Source organism: Gigantopelta aegis, chromosome 7 (assembly GCF_016097555.1).
Source record: "Gigantopelta aegis isolate Gae_Host chromosome 7, Gae_host_genome, whole genome shotgun sequence".
Lineage (NCBI taxonomy): Eukaryota > Metazoa > Mollusca > Gastropoda > Neomphalida > Peltospiridae > Gigantopelta > Gigantopelta aegis.
The window spans coordinates 41,256,910-41,282,789 of NC_054705.1; the positions used below are offsets into that span (position 1 = coordinate 41,256,910).

Sequence of the window (25,880 nt, forward strand, 5' to 3'; positions counted from 1 at the left end):
TTTCTCTTTAAAAAAAAGAAAACAAAAGGTCTATATCAACAAATTTGTATATAAAAACAATACTAGCATATAATATATGTATGTATGTATGTATGTATGTATGTATGCGTATTCAGAACAAGCTGTTGTAGCACATGCCTGTCGACTTTCGGCGGCTTCTCCGTCCAGTATGCAAATTACGACTGGTTATTTATTGATAAATAGAGATGGGGAGAGAAAGAGAGTAAAAAAGAAAGAGCAAGATAGGGATGGAGAGAGTAAGAAAGAGATGAAGATGGAGAGAGAGGGGGGGGGGAGAGAGATGGAGAGACACAGAGAGAGAGATGGGGAGAGAAAGAGCAAGAGAGGGATGAAGAGAGTAAGAAAGAGATGGAGAGAGGAAGAGAGAGTAAGGGAGAGACGGAGATAGAGATGGAGTGAGTAAGAAAGAGATGGACAGAAAGAGGGACGGAGAGAGAGAGAGAGGGAGAGCGACAGAAAGAGACGGAGAGAGTAATAGATGGAGAGAGAGAGAGAGAGAGAGAGAGAGAGAGAGAGAGAGAGAGGTGGGGAGGGGCAAAAGTATGCATACCAGTGATCAAAATCCCGCCCGCCAAATCGCACATGTATTAGTTTATTTAAGTTTAAGGATCTAAACATTGCAAAGTCGCCATAATCAAGGATGTAGCAAATTTGGTATGATTAGAAACACTTGGAACGTCTATTACGTAAAATAACGTTATTTTGATATTTAATATCGAAATTGTATACGATTATATTCTCAACGTTTATACAAATATCAGACAAATTCTTCCCGTACACAAAAGTTATGGTAAATGTAAAAGTAACCCTTATAGATCAAATGGAAGTACGATTATATTATGTAGAATATTTGTAGAAGTGTAATTTTATAGGTAAGAAAGCTGGACTGATATTAACGTAATATTTTCTCGCCTTTATCAGTTTGGTTTGGCATGTGCGTGGCAATAAAAATCAGCAAAACAAAAATATCGTATTTTAAGTAATTTTCTGCAATGTTTAATTACTGGTAGGGATGGGAGAGACTACATTGTACGATCTTGAATTATTCGCACTCACAGCAAAGAATAATTAAATTTGTCACACAAGAAGCGAACCACTGGAAAATATCCTCGATACAACAATAAATAAGGCGTGTCCCCTGTTCCTTCCTCTACCCTAGACTCGCCATGTCTTTCGTGCTTAACTCAAATTTGGTCTAGCTACGCACCTGACTATTAATAAAAGAGAATCACTTATTTTTCGTTATTTTCTTAATAGTGAGAAAGCGTTTGATTGTGTGTGCCATGAGGGATTGTTTTATAAACAATATTGGAGAACTGCAGACTATTACTTGGATCATATAGGCAGTAACTATGTGCAGTAACTTGTTAGTTATATATAGTACATGTAGCTATTAAAACAGATTTAATTCATGCCAGTAGTTGGCCATAGTCGAGTCATCCCGTCATATCTGCGGTTGCTAGTCACTTCGTATCATGGTCATTTCGTACCATGGTCATTTCGTACCCTGGTCATTTCGTACCATTGCAGAAGGTCATTTCGTACCCTGATCATTTCGTACCATTGCAAAAAGTAATTTCGTACTCTAGTAATTTCGTACCTTGGTCATTTCTGCATAGCTATTTATGTGTTATATTAATACATTTCTACGTGAATTTAATGATTTTGTTTGTAGACGCAGTTAATTTCCAAGGGTGGGGAGGTATAAGTTCCTTATGTTTATACATGCAGTTAAACGATATGTCCTCATTTCCACATAAAGTGGTCATTGAACTATTACATTATGCAAAATTTTGGAGGTCCGCTTTCTCGTAACGTTAACACTTAGACCCCCTCTTGTCAGCATTTATTTCGCACTTTCACAATATTAGTTGTAATCCTGCCTCGGTGGTGTCGTGGTTAAGCCATCGGATATAAGGCTGGAAGGAAAGAAAGAAAGAAATGTTTTATTTAACGACGCACTCAACACATTTTATTTACGGTTATATGGTGTCAGACATATGGTTAAGGACCACACAAGTTTTGAGAGGAAACCCGCTGTCGCCACTATATGGGCTACTCTTCCGATTAGCAGCAAGGGATCTTTTATTTGCGCTTCCCACAGGCAGGATAGTACAAACCATGGCCTTTGTTGAACCAGTTATGGACCACTGGTCGGTGCAAGTGGTTTACACCTACCCATTGAGCCTTGCGAAGCACTCACTCAGGGTTTGTAGTCGGTATCTGGATCCGAACCCAGTACCTACCAGCCTGTAGACCGATGACCTACCACGACGCCACCGAGGCCGGTAAGGCTGGAAGGTACTGGGTTAATTCGCAGCCCGGTACCGGCCCCACCCAGAGAAAATTTTAACGACTGAATAACTATGTGTAAGACCACTACACCCTCTTCTATCTCACTAACCACTAACAACTAAACCAAAGTCCTGGACAGACAGCCCAGATAGCTGAGGTGTGTGCCCAGGACAACGTGCTTCAACCTTAATTAGATATAGGCCTAAACACGAAAATAAATTGAAATGAAAATTGTTATCCATTTAAAAATGCGTGACAATTTGTTTACAACTCTATATTGCTGTTTGGCAGTAATGCTAATATTAATAAATTAACGTTGTACATAATCCAGATTCGGGCACTTGTTTAATTCGAGCAAAAATTCCAGATTCGGGCACTTGTTTAATTCGAGCAAAAATTGGAGCCCGTACGCCAATGTAAAAATAACTGATTTCAATTTTTTTTTTTTTTTTAAATCTATCATGAAAAATCTGGCTTGACTGCCGCTAATCAATTTATGAATAAAAATGACACATGGCTTTAATCTCTAGCTGTATATATCTCCTCACAGATCCTTTATCCTAATTAACGTTCTGTAACACATCCCAGAAACCTCTTCTTATTTAACGACGCACTCAACACATTTTGTTTACGGTTATATGTCGTCAGACATATGGTTGTGGAACACGCAGATATTGAAAGAGGAAACCCACAGTCGCCACTTCATGGGCTACTCTTTTCGATTAGCAGCAAGGGATATTTTATATGCACCATCCCACAGACAGGATAATATATACCGCGGCCTTTGTTACACCCAGTTGTGGAGCACTGGCTGGAACGAGAAATAGCCCAATGGGGCCACTGACAGGGATCGATCCTAAACCGACTGCGCCTCAAGCGAGCGCTTTATTACTGGGCTACGTCCCGCCCCTTTCCCATAGAGGTGTTATTCGTAATTGTTGAAGGCCTCGACCACTTTTAGATAATCCAATCTCATATATTAATACTTACTATCAAGCACCCAGGAAATATATCCCGACCCAACCCAAACAACAGCAACAAAACACAAAAGAAGTTAAAACATCCCCACCCCAACCCAAACCGGACAAATCGGCAACAAATTAAACAACGAAAGTAAATAATATAATATACTGGCAGGATGAGCGGAATTTAGCTCATTTGGTTGAGTGCTCGCCCGATGTGCTTGCGTCGCAGGTTCGAACCACCTCAGTGGATCCATTCAACTGATTGCGTTTTTTTTTTTCTCGTTCCAGCCAGTGCACCATAAGTGGTCAAAAGATCCCTTGCTGCATTAGAAAACATGTAGTGGGCTTCCTCTGATGACTACGAGTCAGAATTACCAAATGTTTGACATCCAATAGCCGATGATTAATTAATCAATGTGCTCCAGTGGTGTCGTTAAACAAAACAAACTTTATATACTGGCAGGATCTACCAGGTTTTATGTGATGCATGTTCCACTACAATCATTAAGTATTTTGAAAATTAATGTTTGATTCACTAAAACAAGATTCTACTAGTCTGCACTGTGAGTTGCTTCATATTTATATGCTAGTTCTTTAGGCAACAGGTGTATATTGTGCGGGTACCAATAGGTCTACTACCAGTATCAAACAAATATCCATTCACCGGTAATATACAACTTTTAATCGTATATATAATAAGGCCTCTGTTGTTAAGGCTAACTTTATACACGGCGATCGTATTTATTTTGCCGTGTATATAGCGAATCATCAGTTGCCGAGGCTACAGGTCTATACACGACGACTGAATACATAGCCTTGAATTCTATGAATGTTTTGCGACTTCGAGTTACATAATCTGTAATATATTATTTTAACACATCTGGGGGTTTATTTCGATGTTTAAATTCGTTAGTTTATTTTAAATTCGACTCTCTTTGGTAAAAAAAACACAACAAAAACAAAAACAACTTTTTGGATTACAAGACTACTTTATGGTATTGTTTACGCGAGCGATAGACTGTTTCTTGAAAAAGGACGCAGTTACGGTCTACGCTGAATATTGATTGAGGAAGAATTCTATTTTTGCCTTGTCATGTGATTCAATGAGGACGTGATGGTAAGAAAGGGTAAAGTTAGATTGTTAGACGATGTGGGTTTCTTTTTCAGTTCTGTCAACTTAATTTCAGATCTGAACTACTTTATTTCTGTAATGGTGAAGTGTGATTGCAGAAATTTCCAAACGACAGCTAACCATTGATGATTGAACAAATCGGTCCAATGCGGAACGAAAAACGTGTGTGTGTGTGTGGGGGGGGGGGGGGGGGTATAAACATAAACAAACCTCTTAAAATGCAGAGGGGAAAGGTTTTACAGATTATGGACCCTTAAAATTTAAAACAGAAATATTTAGTGTGTGTATTTAATAAGCATAAGTGGCGGAACAAACTTATTGAGTAATCACGCATTACGTTAGTTCATCAAGATAAACTTGAATGTAAGTGCAATGTGCACTTACATTCGAGTTTATCTTGATGAACTAGCATTCACTCAAAGTGAATTTGATGGCCAACTAGTCAATGCAGGCCTATGATTCTATGAAAATAGCTGGGTGGATAGAGAGTGTGTGTGGTGGTGGGGCTCAGAACAGGTCATCACGAGAGGCCTAAAGGTTGGTGCTATGTTGAAATTTGTCTCTGCGAAATAGGTTCAATATTTTTCTACTGGGTAGGATGGGAAGGTCATTTCCCCCCCCCCCCCCCCCCCCCCCCCTCCCCTGGCTCAAGCAAGTTTTCCTTTTTAAAAAACAATTTTTATCCCGGAAGCGTGCAGGGTATAATTAACCATACATTTTGAGGCTGGTCACCGACCCCATTCCCCTAAAAATATATATTCTCATTCCGATACCAAACGTGTCTGTCACCACAGTCTAAACACTCCCTCATCCCCCACCCCCAGCAAACAAGTTCCTGCCAAATTGATCACCTTGCAATAAAAATATTTAATACATTTTATGTAAACCTTCATGACTGCTTGCCTAGCACTGCTTCAGGAGAGAGATCTGATCTTCAGCTTGCTTTTTGTTCAAGGAAGGAAGGAAATGTTTTATTTAACGATGCACTCAACACATTTTATTTACGGTTATATGGTTAAGGGGTACCAGATGTTTTGCCCCCCAGTCAGTTCGCCCCCAAATAGGATGTCAGTTCGCCCCTACAAAGGTATCAGTTCGCCCCCAGTCATTTCGGGTCATGTTCCTGGCCTGGAAAGTCATGAATTTTTTTTATTGGTCATGGAATGGCGTGAGTGTAATAAAGTTCTGTTCTGATATATCCATACATGTTTGTTTTGTGTTGAATACGAATGCCTGGCTAGGCAGGTCAGGTCATAGGGTTTTACGTGCACATTCAGAACAAGCTGTTGTAGCGCACGCCTGTCATGGGCACAAGAGCCGGCCTTGGCCGGCTCCTCCGTCCATGATAGGCCAGGCTAGGCTGGGCGTACGTGCTTTTATGGCCATTATCGCGTGTTAACCTGTTAACTGTAATCAGTCATAGTGTTTTTTGAAGATGATCATCTTTTTTGATGTTCATGGTTACTAATTAGTGGCCAAATGAACCCCCGTAATAATCCCTCAGTTAGAATAATGCTCACCAGAAGAGGCCATATCGAATTGCTGTTCAAAGCCATCTTAGGTGTTAGCCGAATATGCATAATCAGCATCAAGGTTATGTAGCTGATTAACCATTGTTTTATTTCTTTCTTCTTAAAACAGATCATATCTGGCAGGATAGGGTGTTTTAATAAATGTTGATGATGTGGTTTGTGAATTTGTGAAAATTTTTCGGTGTCTACGCTTATTCAGCACCCTACGTTTAATTACACCTGAAAAAAATATAACCCCGTATTACAATTCTTATGATTCATGATCAGTCCAAATTGTGGAAGGACAACAACCCCTCCCCTCTAAGAAAAGAAACACACACACGAACGCACTTTAACATCCTCTAAAGAAACAGTACACTAATTGTTTAAAAGTAACAATTAATTGGGGGTGAACTGACAAATATTTGGGGGCGAACAGGCAAACAGTTGGGGGCGAATCGTCATGGGGCGAACAGGTCAAACTGGGGGCGAAGTGGCATGGGGCGAAACGTCATGGATTCATGGTTAAGGGCCACACAGATATTGAGAGAGGAAACCTGCTGTTGCCACTTCATGGGCTACTCTTTTCGATTAATTAACAGCAAGGGTTCTTTTATATGCACCATCCCACAGACAGGATAGTACATACCACGGCCTTTGGTATAATAGTCGTGGTGCACTGGCTGGAGTGAGAAATAGCCCAAAGTGCCCACCGATGGGGATCGATCTTAGATCGACCGTGCATCAAGCAAAGTTTTACCACTGGGCTATGTCCCTCCGCATTTTTGCTCGAGTCACCTTCAGCCCTCCCCCTATTCATACAGATATATATAGGGGAAGGTGTGGGCACACACTTTGCTCATGGTGAAAACTGTATATTGTACACTAGCTCGAGTCACCTTCAGCCCTCCCCTTATTCATACAGATATATATAGGGGAAGGTGTGGGCACACACTTTGCTCATGGTGAAAACTGTATATTGTACACTAGCTCGAGTCACCTTCAGCCCTCCCCTTATTCATACAGATATATATAGGGGAAGGTGTGGGCACACACTTTGCTCATGGTGAAAACTGTATATTGTACACTAGCTCGAGTCACCTTCAGCCCTCCCCTTATTCATACAGATATATATAGGGGAAGGTGTGGGCACACACTTTGCTCATGGTGAAAACTGTATATTGTACACTAGCTCGAGTCACCTTCAGCCCTCCCCTTATTCATACAGATATATATAGGGGAAGGTGTGGGCACACACTTTGCTCATGGTGAAAACTGTATATTGTACACTAGCTCGAGTCACCTTCAGCCCTCCCCTTATTCATACAGATATATATATAGGGGAAGGTGTGGGCACACACTTTGCTCATGGTGAAAACTGTATATTGTACACTAGCTCGAGTCACCTTCAGCCCTCCCCTTATTCATACAGATATATATAGGGGAAGGTGTGGGCACACACTTTGCTCATGGTGAAAACTGTATATTGTACACTAGCTCGAGTCACCTTCAGCCCTCCCCTTATTCATACAGATATATATAGGGGAAGGTGTGGGCACACACTTTGCTCATGGTGAAAACTGTATATTGTACACTAGCTCGAGTCACCTTCAGCCCTCCCCTTATTCATACAGATATATAAGGGGAAGGTGTGGGCACACACTTTGCTCATGGTGAAAACTGTATATTGTACACTAGCTTGAGTCACCTTCAGCCCTCCCCTTATTCATACAGATATATATAGGGGAAGGTGTGGGCACACACTTTGCTCATGGTGAAAACTGTATATTGTACACTAGCTCGAGTCACCTTCAGCCCTCCCCTTATTCATACAGATATATATAGGGGAAGGTGTGGGCACACACTTTGCTCATGGTGAAAACTGTATATTGTACACTAGCTCGAGTCACCTTCAGCCCTCCCCTTATTCATACAGATATATATAGGGGAAGGTGTGGGCACACACTTTGCTCATGGTGAAAACTGTATATTGTACACTAGCTTGAGTCACCTTCAGCCCTCCCCTTATTCATACAGATATATATAGGGGAAGGTGTGGGCACACACTTTGCTCATGGTGAAAACTGTATATTGTACACTAGCTCGAGTCACCTTCAGCCCTCCCCTTATTCATACAGATATATATAGGGGAAGGTGTGGGCACACACTTTGCTCATGGTGAAAACTGTATATTGTACACTAGCTCGAGTCACCTTCAGCCCTCCCCTTATTCATACAGATATATATAGGGGAAGGTGTGGGCACACACTTTGCTCATGGTGAAAACTGTATATTGTACACTAGCTCGAGTCACCTTCAGCCCTCCCCTTATTCATACAGATATATATAGGGGAAGGTGTGGGCACACACTTTGCTCATGGTGAAAACTGTATATTGTACACTAGCTCGAGTCACCTTCAGCCCTCCCCTTATTCATACAGATATATATAGGGGAAGGTGTGGGCACACACTTTGCTCTACGTCACCACAAGAAAGTACAAGGCAGATTTGTTTTGCAAAGGAGTGTCAGGTTGCTTTGTGTAAACCAAACTAAAGCTCTGTGGCTAGATTTAGGAAAAAGTTTGTATTTTAGACACAGTAGCTTGGGACCATTTAATTGGTTGTCGATGATTGCCAAAGTCTTACATAGTTTCCTCTAGCCTTTCCCAACATATCAGTATCAATAAGGGGAGGACTGAAGGTGACCCGAGTTAATTGTACAATTCATGTATATAAGGGCCATTCCGTGGTATTTGGTCCATGGGTGTGAAAATTTCAGAATGATCTGTTAAACTAAGTTTTTATTATATCTCAAAGTTAACACCCTTAAGCACATACAAATATACTTTTATTGTCAATTTACTTATGTTTTATGGGTTTTAATGACAGTTTTATTTGAAACAATAATTTTTGTAAGCCAGGACTTGACATTTGTTTTTTTGGTAATATTTCATTACTGTTATGTCAAATGTAAAAATTAGGTATCAGGACATCATATCTAAAATATACTACATATGAAAATACTACTTTCCCTTCTTTCATATCATAATTAGTATATTAAATTATTTTTCAAAATATATAATGTCACGTCCTGGCTGATTTGACATATAAAAGTTAGTTTTATTTAAAAACTATTTTTCAGAAATAAAAATCCTTTTTAATCCTCCTCCTTCTCAATTTCCAAGTATAAATAAAAGGTATAATGATGACTGGTTGTATTAAATGATTAAAATAACCACCTCAAACTTTGAGTCAGGACGTGACATTGAGCCAGGACGTGACATTCAAGATGGCATGTTAAATTGAGTAAAGATTAAAAATGTATTAAATCTCTCTATATAGAGAAATTGGCAAAACTGACTAGATTATGCACATGTACCTAAAAGAAATTACTTTTATTTTCAATATTTTTCCTCTCATCAAGAATCGGAAACGGAGAAACTGGATGTTCGGGGGAGCATGTTCAAATATTTAACATGGATTTACGTAGATACAAAAATACTATTATCAATTAATTCTATGCTTCTATGTTTTGACCAAACAATGAATTATTGATAATCCACCAAATTAAAGAATATTGTATTGATACCAAATGTTCCATTTTGTGAATCCAAACTGGTGTACACATACAATTAATATTGTGTTAAAGAATTGTTCAAATACAATGTGCTGCTAAAATCTTAAGTTTATTCCTTGGCAGATACAGGTATCCAAACATGAATTGGAATATATAAACCAACATTTCTTCAGTGAAGGATGTAATTGATAAAGATATATGTAGAAGATAAAACTTGGGTTGGGGGGATTCAAATCAAATATGTCGTTGAGATTTTGCTGTTGTCACCCATCAACAGTTTATATTAATATACATTGTTGATAGTTTGGCCTATCAGATAATGATGAATAGAAAGAAGATACTGTCCAAAAACTATAATTTCTGTACTGACTGGGGGTTCATATTTTGAATTCCAATTAAATCAGATCATCATAAATATACCAACAAAAGGCAAAATATAATAATTATAAAATATATGGTAAGTTGCAAACAAGAATTCTACAGAATTAAATGTCTGGCCTACCACAAACTTATTCAGTGTCATTGATAGTGTATTTGTAGATATCTATCTCAATGCATGTTAAAAATGTTTTTAAAACATTACACAAAATTAACTTTTAAATTAAAATATTTAAATAATAAAGTTGAAAAACAAATTTTGATGTGCACTGAGATGAATATTCATTGATAGAACTATAAATTAAGCTTTACTGATGCAGGACATGTAATTTATGAGAAATGTATCTACATTTGTACAATCAATGTTGAGCTAAATGCAAAAGTTGATGTCGCAGCTAACAAAAAAGTTATACCTACATGTATACTTCATCTTTTTAGTTTGTGCATGTATTGTAATGTAAAGGTAAGACGAAAATCACCACACTTAGCAACATCAGGATAAACAATGCTGTTGACAGTATGGTTACTGGTTATAAAAGTATATTATATGAATATTGTATGAGAACTTTTTTTGCACAACGACAGTTCAATCAATCAGGATTTTATGCACTTATTTTGATGATTAAAAACACTTAAATCAAGAAAATATCATTGATTTCATAAATTAACAGTGTTTCATTAGTTAGTTGTATAAGTGAAGTGGATAAAAAGTCACGTCCTGGCTCGTCACGTCCTGGCTCCTACTGAAATTTTAAAAAGTAAATGTTACATTATAATGAATATTTTTAAAGTAAATTGCTATACAGCATTTAGAAATAGACTGGATATTGTATTAAACAGTGTATTTCAATAAGCAAACATTCTATCAGGAGAGCAGAATTTTCAAATTTTCTACAGTGCTAAAAAAAAGTGATGTCCATTTTCATCACGTCTGGCACATTTTTCTTTTCACTTTATGTCATTTTCTAGAGAGAAGCAGTGTCTGCATATACATGTGTGTTATTTTAGTTTAATTCTAGAGAGAAGCAGTGTCTGCATATACATACATGTGTGTCATTTTAGTTTAATTTTAGAGAGAAGCAGTGTCTGCATATACATACATATATATACATGTGTGTCATTTTAGTTTAATTCTAGAGACAAATTAGAGCCAGACAAATTCATGCTCCTTGACACACTCAATGAAAGGGAGATAAATCTGAAAGTGTTACTGCTGGGAGAGACCAGTGTTGGCAAGACCTGCATAATTAGAAGATACGTTTATCAGTTCTTCCAAGACGCATATTCGACTGTATCCTTATGTACTTTATATACAAATGTTTAACACCCCCCCCCCCCCCCCCCCCCCCCCCCCCCCCCCCCCCCGCCAACAAAACAACAAATGAAACGACAACCAAAAACAAATTGAAGGAATGAATGTTTAACGACACTTCAGCACAAAAATGCATCGTCTATTGGGTGTCAAACTATGGTAAAATAATGCTTGAATTGATTATCAACATTGATCAATATAAAATTTAAAAACAGTGTTAAAAACTGTGCAACGTATAACTATCACAATTAAATATTAAAATTTCGAGTTCAACAACAAAAAAAGAAAACAAGATTGTCTTTAAATAAAGAGGTTTAATATGAAGTTTATCCCCAATACCTTTGCACATTATAGAAAATATATATTAGGAAATCAACCCTTGCAATTGCCCATGGCAACCGGCAGTGCCGTAGAGTTTTTAATTCTCTGCAGCATTGGACTATACTCTTTCTTGTTTTCGATGGCATGTTTTTTTGCTGTAGACATTTTCTTAATTGCAGGGATTGTTTGGGAAATATAATCTAATTCAAGCTACTAAATTTTTAATTTGGAAATAAATAATAGAGATTAAATACTGCATTTATGTATAGTCCGAAAATTAAACTTCTATTAACAGTTTATTAGGCTTTTCATAATATGAACCAGTGTCCCATGACTGGCATATCTAAGGCTGTGGTATGTGCTGATTTGCATATAAAAGATACCCTTTTTTTTTTTGCTAAAAGAAAAATTTAGTAGGTTTACTGATCAAATGTTTGACATTCATTAACTCATAAATAATTGTGCTCTAGTGGTGTCATTAAACAAAACACTTAAAAGAATTGTTAAATGTTAGATGGGAAAATGTTACAATGGCTGAAAAGTCAGGAATACCCCTTGCATATATACCTGTGTAATATGAACTATTTTTTCTTCTTTCTTTAAAAAAAAAATGCTTAAACAAATTATTGTTGATGCCCAGCCACTTGGTATTGTAAATTATATTGTACCTTTTTTTCTGAAAATAAAAAAAAAATTAACAATGAATTATTACCCCATCAACTGATAACAATAATTTTTATCCACTGGCAAAAGTGCCAGCGTTATGTTCAAGCCCTAGATGTTAGTCACCAGCAGTTGGTGATGGAAAGAAGTAATAAGCAGAAAAACAACCACCTGTGAATAGTTGATATTTTTGTTGCTTTGTGAACTATATGTAATTTTCAAATGTCTTTTAGCCAGGTACTGGTAAAAAGCTGAAAACAACCACTTATGGCTAGTTGATATTTTTGTTGCTTTGTAGACTGTATGTATATTGCTGTTAGTCTGTTCCAGGCAGCTGGTGGTGATAAGCTGAAAACCAACCACCTATGGCTAGTTGATATTTTTGTCGTGTTGTGGACTGTGTGTGTATTGCTATTTGTCTCTTCCAGACAACTGTTGGTTATATAATAAGGGATAGGCTTGGAAAGCAACCACCTATGGCTATTTGATATTTTTGTTGCTTTGTGAACGGTATGCATTTACAAATGTCTTTCAGGTAGGTACTAGTAACAAGAAACTAAAAACCAACCACCTATGGCTAGTTGATATTTTTGTTGTGTTGTAGACTGGATTTACAAATGTCATTCAGGCAGGTACTGGTAAGTTAAAAAGAAGCTGAAAGCAACCACCTATGGCTAGTTGATGTTTTTGTTGTGTTGTGGACTGTATGCATATTGCTGTTTGTCTCTTCCAGGCAGCTAGTGGTTATATAAGAAGGGATAGACTGGGAAACCAACCATCTATGGCTAGTTGATGTTTTTGTTGTGTTGTGGACTGTATGCATATTGCTGTTTGTCTCTTCCAGGCTGCTGGTGTTGATATAAGAAGGGATAGACTGGGAAACCAACCACCTATGGCTAGTTGTTATTTTTGTTGTGTTGTGGACTGTATGCATATTGCTGTTTGTCTCTTCCAGACTGTTGGTGGTGATAATAAGGGATAGACTGGGAAACCAACCACCTATGGCTAGTTGATATTGTTGTTGTGTTGTGGACTGTATGTGTATTGCTGTTTGTCTGTTCCAGGCAGCTGGTGGTGATAAGAAGGAACACCTCTACAAGATCCTAGTGATCGGGGAGCTGGGAACGGGAAAAACAAGCATCATCAAGCGTTATGTTCACCAGTTCTTTTCACAGCACTATAGGGCTACGGTATCCTTATTCCATATACAATGTATATAAAAAATACATGTACTTTTAATGTTGATTCCATGAGTTGTAGAATTTTTTTGTTTTAGTGATTTCAGCTTGTAAACTAGAGGAAACTGAAGGCCAGGTGCCTCCACCTAATATGGATTTGATTAATATATATATCTTCTTTCTCACTAACAACTAACCCACTGTCCTGCACAGACAGCCCAGATAGCTGAGGTGTGTGCCCAGGATAGTGTGCTTGAACCTTAGTTGGCTATATAAACCGGCCTCGGTGGCGTCGTGGTTAGGCCATCCGTCTACAGGCTGGTAGGTACTGGGTTCGGATCCCAGTCGAGGCAACAGATTTTTCATCCAGATACCGACTCCAAACCCTGAGTGAGTGCTCCGCAAGGCTCAATGGGTAGGTGTAAACCACTTGCACCGACCAGTGATCCATAACTGGTTCAACAAAGGCCATGGTTTGTGCTATCCTGCCTGTGGGAAGTGCAAATAAAAGATCCCTTGCTGCCTGTCATAAAAGAGTAGCCTATGTGGCGACAGCGGGTTTCCTCTGAAAAAAACAGTGTCAGAATGACCATGTTTGACGTCCAATAGCCGATGATAAGATAAAAAATCAATGTGCTCTAGTGGCGTCGTTAAATAAAACAAACATTTTTTTTAGTTTGATATAAGCATGAAAATAAGTTGAAAAAAAAAAGAGAAAAATATTGTAGTTGGTTTCCTCTCTAAGACTATATATATCAAAATTACCAAATGTGTGACATCCAATAGCCGATGATTAATAAATCAGGGTGCTCTGGTGCTCTTAAACAAAGCAAACTTTTTGTATATGGCCTTAAGCTGTCATTCACCATATGCGATTTAAAACTGAATTTGGCAAATATATGTCTTATCCAATTCATCAATGAAAGCTAATTCGAAAACTATTTTGTTTGTACGTGTATAGCTATCTTAAAAACATTCTGTTTATCTAAATGTTACCTGAATTTGACTACAGATTTTCAAATAAAATTTGCCAAATTACTATATGCCAAAATGTTTATTCGAAAAGGGGTAAATGAAGAATTAACATTATAGCTGGGATTGGAGGTCATGGAATGTGAAAAACAAATGTTACGGGAGATGGTATTTCATCAAGAGCTATGTGTATATCGATTATTACTTAAAGGAACATTCCTGAGTTTGCTGCAATTTTTAAGATGTTTTCGACTAACGGAGACTTTTTATTGATTGTAATTACATATCAAACATATTTTTCTGCATAAAATATTAGTGGCTTTATATTAAACGTGTTTCTGATCGTTCTAATATTTGTACTAGGTTAAATTTCATTTTATTTCCTAAAATATTTTGATATTTGATCCAGTTTGGCCTTCTTACAAATATTAAGATGACCAGAAACACATTGAATATACAGACACTGATATTCTAAACCAGAAAATATATTTAATATGTAAGTTTAATCGTAGAAATATTTTATTAGTCAGAAACATCTTACAATGCAGCAAACTCAGGAATGTCCCTTTAATGTTTTCAAAAAGTTTATAATTCAAATTTTCAGTCACAGATGTTATATTTGATTATGTATTTACATGTACTAATAATGTATAAATTAAATAAAAAATATAAACAGAAAGCCAAAATTATGTCATAGTAGCAGTGTAATAATGGCATGATGGGTTACATATAATTATTACAAAACAGTACAAAAATGGCTAGATTATGTACATGTATTTCTTAATCCTTTAATGGTCCAAATTTGTATGTTTTATGTTTGGTTGTTGGTTGAGGGAGGGTTTTTTTTTTTTTTTTTTTTTTTTTTTTTTTTGGGTGGTGGGGGTGGTGTAGGGGTTCTTAGCCTTCATATTATGGCTTAGATGAAAAACTACTTTTGCTTGACATTTTCCTAAATATTATCCAAATCACAAACACTGCTACATGTAGCATGATGTACTATTTAAAGAGTGCATTTTCAAAATGTTATAGGCCAATTTCCAAATTTTGCTAAAATGTTCCAATAGTTTCCAACAAAATGTTATCTATATGCCCATTGAACAGGATAATAAACTGTTCTTTGTGTGATATATGCTATATCAAAACCACGTAAATGATTTAATCATATAATGTCTTACATTTTCAGTACAATCAAAGAATGAGATATTTTTGTCAGATAACATACTTTAAGAATTTGATAACTTTGCAAATTAGATGTAAATTAATCAAAGTCACGGTACTAGGTTTATTGACATTTAAGCAAACATTCTAGGGTGACACTCCATAACTGACATACAGGTATACATTCATAGTCATCGAATAAAAACATTTAAATAACAATTTACACTGAAAGCTGTCCAGAAGACAGAAAATGTTAAGCACTAGTTTATTTTGATGTACGGACATCCAAAATGACATCATTCGAGTTTGACTTCATTTCCATTCAAAAAGACACCACTCCACATATTCTTATGTCATTTGAATATTTAGTAATGGCAGACTGGAATTAAAGTTGTGTGTACAGTTTACAAAAACATGTTGTATTAAGCTTGAGATTACAGATATATGATAAAAAGATTATTACCCTCGTGTGTTTCAGTATGGTCAATATCATATACCGTATACGCAAATATTTTCGCGATCAGGCTTTCATTTTACATTTTCGCGACTGTCCCCCGATAATAAAATCAAAATTACCCATATTTCATTTGCCAAACTCTTTTCAATGACGATTTCACACACACACTTGGACATGTTACCATGCTGTCAGCGAGACGTCAATGTTGTATGTATGTTTGATAAGAGATGTTATTGATGGAACACGCACGTGCGATACAGATAATTGAAAACACAAATATCAGAAGAAATAACTTAATTATTGATGGTACCCACAAACTTCAATTCACGGTTACAAAGAAAACAAACAAACTGAGATTACATAACAACAGACTTACACCCAACTGTGTGTCACTTCGATCAGATCCACATGACCATGTAGGTTTACAGAACCACATGACCTTGTGGATAATTTGGCGGTAAAGACATAGTGCATACGAAACTCGGTATAAATTTAACAGGTACCTCTGACTGCTTGTCTTTTGTATCCATGAAAATTATACCAAATCGGAAATAAGTTCGCGCGTAATTAAATTTGCGATGTTGTCAACGTGTTCACGATTTTACTCGGTATATTTTATTCGCTAACATTTTTGCGTACCGGTATACGGTATTAGGAATACAAATAATGTATTATGCTCACCAGACGCTTGCATAATACAAGTTTTGTTTCCTAATATATGATATTGACGATACCGAAAAACACTCTAATAACCTCTATATATATATATATATACATATCAGGGTTTCTGCCAGAGGGTAAAACGGGTATGGCGCCATACCCAAATTTTATTTTGTTAAAATTTTTCACAAAATTAATTACTCTTATCATTACTATACGATTTTCTTAACCCTAACCCTAAACGTAACCCATTTTCATTCTGAGAGAGGCACCCCATACCCATGACTGTGGTTGCATTCAATTCCATAGCGCCATACCCAAAAATTTCTTTCTGGCAGAAACACTGCATATATATATACACATGTATATACATATAATATATACTATAAATGAGCTCTTCATCTGTTTATCTGCTTTAAAACCTTGGAATTGCATGTACCGCTACACGTATGTGCAGTGTATGTGTATTGTTGTTGCATTATATCTATATTTAAATACGTATAATAAAAACGCGGTAATGTACAGACTACAGCTGCATTTTACCTGGGCTTACTCCTGTGGACTAACTGCTTACTTTCTGCATTTTAACCTTTAGTGTATTTTTCATCTGCTGTTCCTTTGTTTATTGTCAACTGCTTTGGGTCATCAGAACAAGAACTTTAAGCAGACTAACCTTGACATTAACCTTGACATACCTTGACATTTCAGCCACTGTAACATGTTTTCCATTCAAATGTAACCTTTTTAACAACTAAAATTACATAGTATGTGTCCGTTTATCCAGTGTACACGTGTCTGTTTGTTCTAATGTTTGTAGTAGCTCAGGTTGGATTTTACCTCCTAATAATTGTGTTAAAAATAATATATACAGTGGACTGTGGGTGAAGGAATAGTGCTCTTGTAGAGCGTTCACCAGAGAGAGATGGGTAACTGTCTGTCTGTCTCTCTCTCTTTCCCTTTCCCTCCCTTCCCTTCCCTTCCCCTCCCATATGTGTTGAAATAACTATATTTTAGACATCAAATAGCAGTAGTTGCAAACACAAGTACGCTTTTCTTTTATGTACATGTTTGTATGATTATCTCCCTTGACTGGGCACCAGATAGGCGTGGATTTTGCCTTGAAAGTTCTCAACTGGGATGCAGACACACTGATTCGTCTTCAGCTATGGGACATTGCAGGTAATTAGTTCGTAACTCCCCTACAACCAAATAGTAGTGACAGGTCATATAGTTTTTAAACACTAACTAAAGGACTGGTATTTTTTCACCTAGAGTCTAGTTTCAAACAGTAAAAATGGACACTAAGTTTAGTTAATTTACAAACTTGTAACAAATTTGGATACAACAGAGTGAAACAAGAGTCTGTGATGTTAAAATACAATTAAAAATAGAATAAAAGCGACTTCATAACCGTTACTTCTCAGATGCACGTGCGTTTGAAAAATGTTTGTGGTATTAGAAACACCAGGATGACCAGATCGAAACACATCGGTTGTACGGAAATGGATAATCTGAACAATAAAATATATTGAAGTATTTGATTTCAGTGATCATAAACGGCTCTAATAGTGAAAAACATGCCTTAGTGTTTAAAAACCTGGTCAACTCTGTCCCTTTAAGAACAGAATTAAAATACCAGTATGGTGTAAAGTACGTAGTATCAGATAATTTAGAAAATATAATTTCAAACTGAGCAGATATTTTTCACTGTGGATGTGCTTTTAATTATATTTTTTGTGGTATTAAAGTAATACCAGTATACCGTAAAAAAAACACATGGAAATTTATATTGTAATACAGTAGCAGTCGGTATTTTGTGCGTGAAGCTAGGTTCAACAAAGTTCACAACACCAGCTACGGGTTAGGGCATCATCTTTTATTCATGTAAACATAAGACACAAGACACACCCTGCAAGGATTAAAAACACAAACGTTAACAATATGGTAAAAACAATACAAATATATCCCTGTCGAGGTAAAACAAACATTCAGGCATATATTAATGAAATAAATTGCAAATCATAGAAAACCGGCATTAAGCATTAATTATCATTCTGATGATTATGAATCATCATCCTCTTTATCCTAAATACTGTCATCACGATTATTAATCATGTTAACATACATGTACATACATATATATATATATATAATCAATTCGTGACCACCAATTATAATCATTGATTAAAACAAAGGGGAGATAATTTATAGTAAATAGGGTTATTTAAATAATTGTAATTATAATTATTATTTGACGTAATAAAGAGATATACTTATCTTTATCATTAATGAGTTTATGAAAGAAAGGATATAAATTACAAGAGTATATTTAAAATTACAAATATATAAATATTAGACTTAACCTGTAGCTTAACATACCATATGAGTTACACGTAGGCATTGTGTTGATATATTCGATAACAACTGGGGAAACCTGCATACAAATAAATTCATAATATCAATTGTTTAGTATATGGTTTCCATATATATCTATTATACATTCAGAAATAAAACATTTAAACTAATTCATTCCAAAACCAATGTTGTGGTGTAGTTCGTCATAAAACCAGTTGATTAAACGTAGCTAAATTATTAACTCAGATAAGCTAACAACTAAAACAGAAACTTCACTTAAATCATAAAATATATAGTTTTGACAGCAGAAAACAAAGATGGCTGACATTCATTATGTCACGCCCTGTAATCCATAATAATTAAAAGGCAGATTTATTATTAAATATTATATGTTAAATTATTCATTAATCTTTACCAGGAATAGAAAATTAGGCATCTACTATTATTATTTAAGTTTATCTTCTATAACAAAATTAATACTAACCTTTAAATTAAACTTCTACTATTTCTCTCTGATCTGAACTTGTTTCTCCAAATACTAAATAATTCTGTCCTGTTTGGTCAGTCCAAAGAAAGCATGCAGATACAGGCGAGTGTTAATTATCCAATGGGAGAGAAAGAGACAAGGGTCAAAATTTAAAGATAGCTTGGGTGTTTGTATTGTAGCTGTGGCTACCAAAAGAGCTCACACTGACTGCACTGATGTGGTCACGCGTGGTTGACCAGCATACACGAACACATCACAGGTACAGGGCAATACTAGAAAAAGGTGATAAAATGTTAATTATAGTGATATGTTGTTCAACCTGTAGTTGTTACAGCCTGAAAATAAACATTAATGAAATACATACTAAATACCATACTTAAAGGTACATACTCCTCTAAGAACCTGAAATTAAACATTAGTTACATAAAACCTATATGCTTACAATACATTTATACACATGTATCTTATTTTGTTGTATGATAAATCCTAATTTGGTAAATAGACTGTCAAAATGGGCATCAAATGTTCTCAAGACCTTGATAATTTTAACAGACACTGTAAACACTGTTAGGACTCAAACTGAATAATTTAAAATAAATTAATGAAGGAAGGAAGGAAGGAAGGAAATGTTTTTATTTAACGACACACTCAACACATTTTATTTACGGTTATATGGCGTCAGACAAGGTTAAGGATCACACAGATATTGAGAGTGGAAACCCTCTGTCGCCACTTCATGGGCTACTCTTTTCGATTAGCAGCAAGGGTTCTTTTATATGCACCATCCCACCGACAGGGTAGTACATAACACAGCCTTTGATGTACCAGTCGTGGTGCACTGGCTGAAATGAGAAATAGCCCAATGAGCCCACCGACGGGGATCGATCCCAGACCGACACTGCATTGAGCGGGCACTTCACCACTGGGCTACGTCCCGCCTCCCCAAAGTAATGTCTGATTTCAGTTTTCAAAATCTGCTCTGATAGTGAAAATATGCCAGTGTGTTAACGGGGATCGATCCCAGACCGACCGCGCTTCAAGCGAGCATTTTACCAAAGGGCTACGTCCCTCTCCAATTTAAGATAAGTTAACGAAAACAATAATAATATTCACCTTTCTTTTTTTTAGACTAATTAGTAGAGTTATTTTGTTTTTTTTCCTTCGTTCAGGTCAGGAGAGGTTTGGAAATATGACACGGGTGTATTACAAGGAGGCTGTGGGCGCATTTGTCGTATTCGACGTAACTCGGGCGTCAACGTTTGAACTTGTAACGAAGTGGAAGAACGACCTTGACAGCAAGGTTCAACTTCCTGATGGCTCCCCGGTTCCGTGCGTACTGCTAGCAAACAAGGTACGATCGAGTTAAAGTTCGTTTTGTTTAACAACACCACTAGAGCACATTGATTAGCTATAGGAAAACAAAAATGAATAATTCTGGCAGTCTACAGTTGAACGTTTTTTGTTTAATGACACCACTAGAGCACATTGATAAATAATCAGCTATTGGATGTCAAACGTGTAATTCTAGCACAATCTTCAGTTAATGTTTGCTTTGTTTAATGACACCACTAGAGCACATTGATTTATTAATCAGCTGTTGGATGTCAAATATTTGATATAACTAGTTAATGACGTCGGATATCGGCTTTATCCTTTGAAGGTAAGAATTGGAAATTCCGCGAGACTTTGCCGAGTGGAATTTCTTATTCGGCCTGAAAAGGATAAAGCAGATATGTGACATCATTAACTAGTTATTATCTTTATCCTGCAGACCAAGAGGTCAAATGAGTGATTTTGAAATATACATGTAGCTATGCATGTGATGTCACATGTGTGATGTCACAACTCATATCCTGCTAATATACAGATATGACTTTGCTCTATCCGTCATCATATTCTGTCAGTAGAGACGGTGGTTGGAGGAGAAATAAACAATTCCTTCGTTCACATGTGGTATTGTTAAAGCATGCAGTGATGGGTCTTCTCAGGGTGGCCTCTGTCTTTCAGTGCGACCAGGCGAAGGAAGGTCTTGTAAATAGCACAACACAAATGGACGACTTCTGCAAAGAGAAAGGTTTCATCGGCTGGTTCGAGACGTCCGCGAAGGAAAATATCAACATCGACGAGGCTGCGAGGTTTCTGGTAACAAAAGTAAGTAGTACGCAGATCAGTACGTCACACAGTTTTAGTTTTCAAGTCCAGGGATCTCATTTTCATTTCAACTTCTTTTTGTGTTTATATCCAATTACGGTTCAAGTACACTGTCCTGGGCACATATACCTCAGCTGTATGGGCTGTATCTGTCCAGGACAGTGGGTTAGTTGTTAGTGTTGAGAGAAGACGGTGAAATGGTCTTACATCAACCCGTTGAGTCATTAAAGCTCATTCTGGGTTGGGAGCCAGTACCAGGCTGCGAACCCAGTACCTACCAGCCTTATGTCCGATGGTTTAACCACGACACCACCGAGACCGGTCAGGCATCTGAAGACTGAGAGAATGATTGGTTTGTTCCCATGTCGTTCATACAAGTCTTGCCCAATGGACAAAGTTATCCAGTGTTTGCACGGTGCTAGATAAATCTGTCTGACCCGAGTGCTAGACGATTTCTACATATGGGTGACGTCATAGCTCATGGTTTACAAAATTCTGTTTGCCATTTCACGTTGTATCATTGTTTTAAAATTATATAAACAAATTAATATTTTCAGGTTTATATTTATTGGTAACTTGTTACATTTTTATGTCGTTGCATGAGGTGGACTATATTGTCCTTGTGTATGATTAAATGAGTTTGTAGGTATAATGTTTACCGAATCATTCTACAATCAACAAACCATCGTTTACAAAATTAATGTTTTGTTACTAAAATTAAATGGCCAAGAAAAAGAATCAATAATCATTGTGAGATATAGATAAGGCAATTGCAACCCTCGGGACAAAATGTGTTTATGAGGGCCTTGGGTTGGAATTGCCTTATCTATACCTCACAACGGTGACAGATTCTGTTAGTCTTAAAGGCACATACCCTAGTTTCCGCCCCTTTGAAATAGACACTAAGTTTGGTTAATCTACAAACCTGCAACACGTGGATAAAGTTTCAACAGAGTGAAACAAAACCTGATCTCCATATCCGTTATTTGACAGAGGTACGTGCATTTCTAAAAATATGAAAACAAGGGTGGTTGTTTTCTATGCATGTTTCCACAGACACAGACAGGACAGCACATACCACAACCATTGATATACCAGTTGTGATGACACTGGTTGCAGAGCTCGAAACTTACCAAAACATATGGTGGCCAAAATAATAATAATGGATGTTGGCAAATTATGGAAGGAGAACCACGAGCATGATTTTAATGTGGAATAAAAATATTAATAGTGGCTCATATGTTATAGCTCTAAAAAAGATTGCCCACATAATATTATTTGGGCGACTAACAACATTATTAGTCACATTTGGCGACCTGGCCACAGGCCGTTTCGAGTCCTAGTTTGGAATGAGAAAAAAAACCTATTGAAAAAAATATATGACAAAAGCGCTCTTCAATGATAGAAAAAGAAATAATTAAGAAATATTTTCTTATGTCTTTGTAGATTTTGGAAAAAGACAAGGCTCTGAAATTAGGAGAGCAGGAAGGTGACCCAGACAGAATCGTTGTCAATGGCAACAGTGCTCATGGGAAAGAAGACAAGAAATCAGCATGCTGCTAATATTTCCATACGGCAACTAATTTTACCTTGTGGTTTGTGGTCTCTCGACCCTTGTTTATAACCGGAAAACTTTTGTATTTAATTAAACCCCTGAGAAGAATTTAAAGGAAAATATAGGTGCTTATAGTTTAAAAGTTATGGGCTGAATTTACAAAACCTGTTTATGTCTTACACACGTGTAACTACAAACATTTGCAATGCTTAAAACACCTGCGTTTAAGAAAAATAGCCTTTGTAAATTTGACTCTGATTAAGTGTTTGACCTTAAACTTAGGTAAAATTCAAGTTGCCACCTTTTTAGTCACCATCTTGGATATTTTATCATGTGAACATTTCAGCAGTCTTGCTTAGGTGCATTGTGGGTAAATACCGATTCTAGTAGAAAGTAGAAATGGTGAAATAAGTCACCACATAATAAATTCCTATAATTGTAATAATTTTGTGGATTAAGCTCGATTCCTGAAAATTCATTCATGTCAATGTTTTAACTGCTCGTGAGTGTTAGGATTAGGTTAATTCATGGTTACACAAATATGATTCAGTTGACTAAACAATCGCTTACCTAAATAAAAATAGCATGAACAAACATTGGTTATATAAGATTTGTAAATATTTTGTGGTTAACAGCTATGAACTTAATAATAATTTATACGTTTTTACAAAATTCTTAAAAGTAATCATTATTCGTACTACATGTAGTTAGTAAAATGTATCTACATTGGCATCTATGTGTGTGTCCTTGTGCTGTTGGTATAGTTTTAAATATTTGAATGATATTTTTGAAGACATTGTGAGTCATTACTAATTACATGTACACGTACACATACATAGATGTACGTACATAGAGGTTATTACCAGAGTGTTTTTCGGTATCGTAAATATCATATATTAGGAATAAAAAATGTATTATGTGAGCCTCTGGTGAGCATAATACATTATTTTTATTCCTAATATATGATATTGACGATACCAAAACACAAGGGTAATAATCTCTTTGTCATATAATCTCAAGCTTAATACAGCATGTTTTTGTAAACATTATATGATACATATGTGTGTGTGTGTGTGTGTGTGTATAGGTTATTACCAGAGTGTTTCGGTATCGTCAATAGCATACATGTATATGAGAAATACAAAAATTATTATGCAAGCTTCTGGTACGAACAGGATTCAACTGTGTGTGTGTATATATATGTATATACATACATACATACATACACACACAGTCGAATCATGTTGGTTCGAACCCCGTCAGTGCTTAAAAAAGTGTTCGACCCATGGGTAGTTCGACCTAACGATTTGGCCAACATCTGTAATTGGAAACTCAGGACTTTGTTTTTGGTTCGAGCATTGGAGTGTATTCTACCCTTCCAAGTTCGACCCAATGAGATTCTACTGTGTGTGTATATATATACATGTATATAACATAGACAGTGGTGTAGACACTACAATACTATCATGAATGATTATAATGCCAAATGTAAGTAATGCATTTATATACAGTGATCGTCACTGCATGTATACATGAGTAGATACAGGGATTTCAAAAGCAGAAAGTGTGCAGTATTTAGTTCATGGGAAATTTCACAAAAAAAAGGAGTGGGTTCCCAATAATTTGTGTGTCAAGCTCATTAATGATGACACTACACTACCTCAGTCCTGCAGAAAATCCTCAAATTTGGGCAAAAACAATAGAAACATTTGGGAAAAGTAAGCTGGCCTGAGCACGTTGTCACCACCATGTATTTCCATCAATCTACAAACATTAGTTGAAATTCATGTAAAAATGTGTAGTGATTCGTTTGAAACCACATATAGCTGTTTGGTAGTAATGCTAATATGAATAAATGTTATAATCCAGATTCGGACACTTTCGTTTAATTCAGGCAAAAATCGGCCTGCCCCCCCCCCCCCCCCCCCCCTCCTTTACAAAAATTGGAGTCTGTATGCCTATGGCAACCCCCATTCCCCCCTGTCTATGCCAGTGATTTGGAGATGAACAAGTAATGGTTGTCTTTGTGATCTTTTCAAGTGTTCTGAATTGCAGGTTGTTGATGTATAGATTTGTAAAACATATTAAAATAAGTATACCAACTTAAAGGAAACATGTCACGTAAACCATATTTGGCACCAACCATGTACAATTAATTATAAATTGAATCACCTAAAAAAAAAAAATATAAAAAATGAATTACTTAAAATATCTCCATAAAAGAACCCCAGATACGAGCTCTTAGCGGAAATTGCCGATCTTTAATGAGCAGGGCAATCACGAGGTCCGTGACGTCAGAGACGCGTCCCTTGATCTGAAGCCTTACACTTAAAAGCATTAGTCCGTACCACTCATAAAGAATCTAAGTCTTGCATAGCTTACCAAAACAATGAGTGTTCGTTCGCAAAACGTTTTGCCGTATCAATATGAGCTGTTAGTAAATGAAGAAAGACACACATTTACTTACAACAGTGATACTGAAGAAAAAACGGATAGCGAGTCGAAGGGTGGAGAAACTGATGCTGCATTAATTCATCTGATAGAAGATTATATGATACCAAGTCTGTGGGAAAGTGCATCTAAAAGATCCTTTGACGATAGTGGGGAAATGTAGCGGGTTTCCTTGGCTATATTGAAAATGGGAAAGAAAGCATTTAGGGTACCAAGGCAAATGAGGGGACACCATGGCTAATAAGGAATGAGGAGGACATATATAATATGTACTAATGTCC

At 36.5% G+C, this 25,880-nt stretch overlaps 1 protein-coding gene across 3 annotated transcripts; it reads left to right on the forward strand.

Moving 5' to 3' along the window:
- Positions 1–4,307: 4,307 nt before the first annotated feature.
- LOC121377794 (ras-related protein Rab-32-like) lies at positions 4,308–24,075 on the forward strand. Of its 3 annotated transcripts, none has more exons than XM_041505889.1 (6): positions 4,308–4,398; positions 13,240–13,365; positions 17,701–17,779; positions 20,612–20,793; positions 21,450–21,593; positions 23,040–24,075. In XM_041505889.1, exons 1-6 carry the CDS (start codon positions 4,396–4,398, stop codon positions 23,154–23,156), a joined length of 651 nt encoding a protein of 216 aa, XP_041361823.1. In that variant the 5' UTR covers positions 4,308–4,395; the 3' UTR covers positions 23,157–24,075. The 3 variants fall into 3 exon arrangements, with proteins under 3 accessions (XP_041361823.1, XP_041361821.1, XP_041361822.1); XM_041505887.1 differs by lacking the exon at positions 13,240–13,365 and adding an exon at positions 11,006–11,170 and having other exon boundaries at positions 4,340–4,398; XM_041505888.1 differs by lacking the exon at positions 4,308–4,398 and having other exon boundaries at positions 11,382–13,365.
- The last annotated feature ends 1,805 nt before the right edge of the window (positions 24,076–25,880 follow it).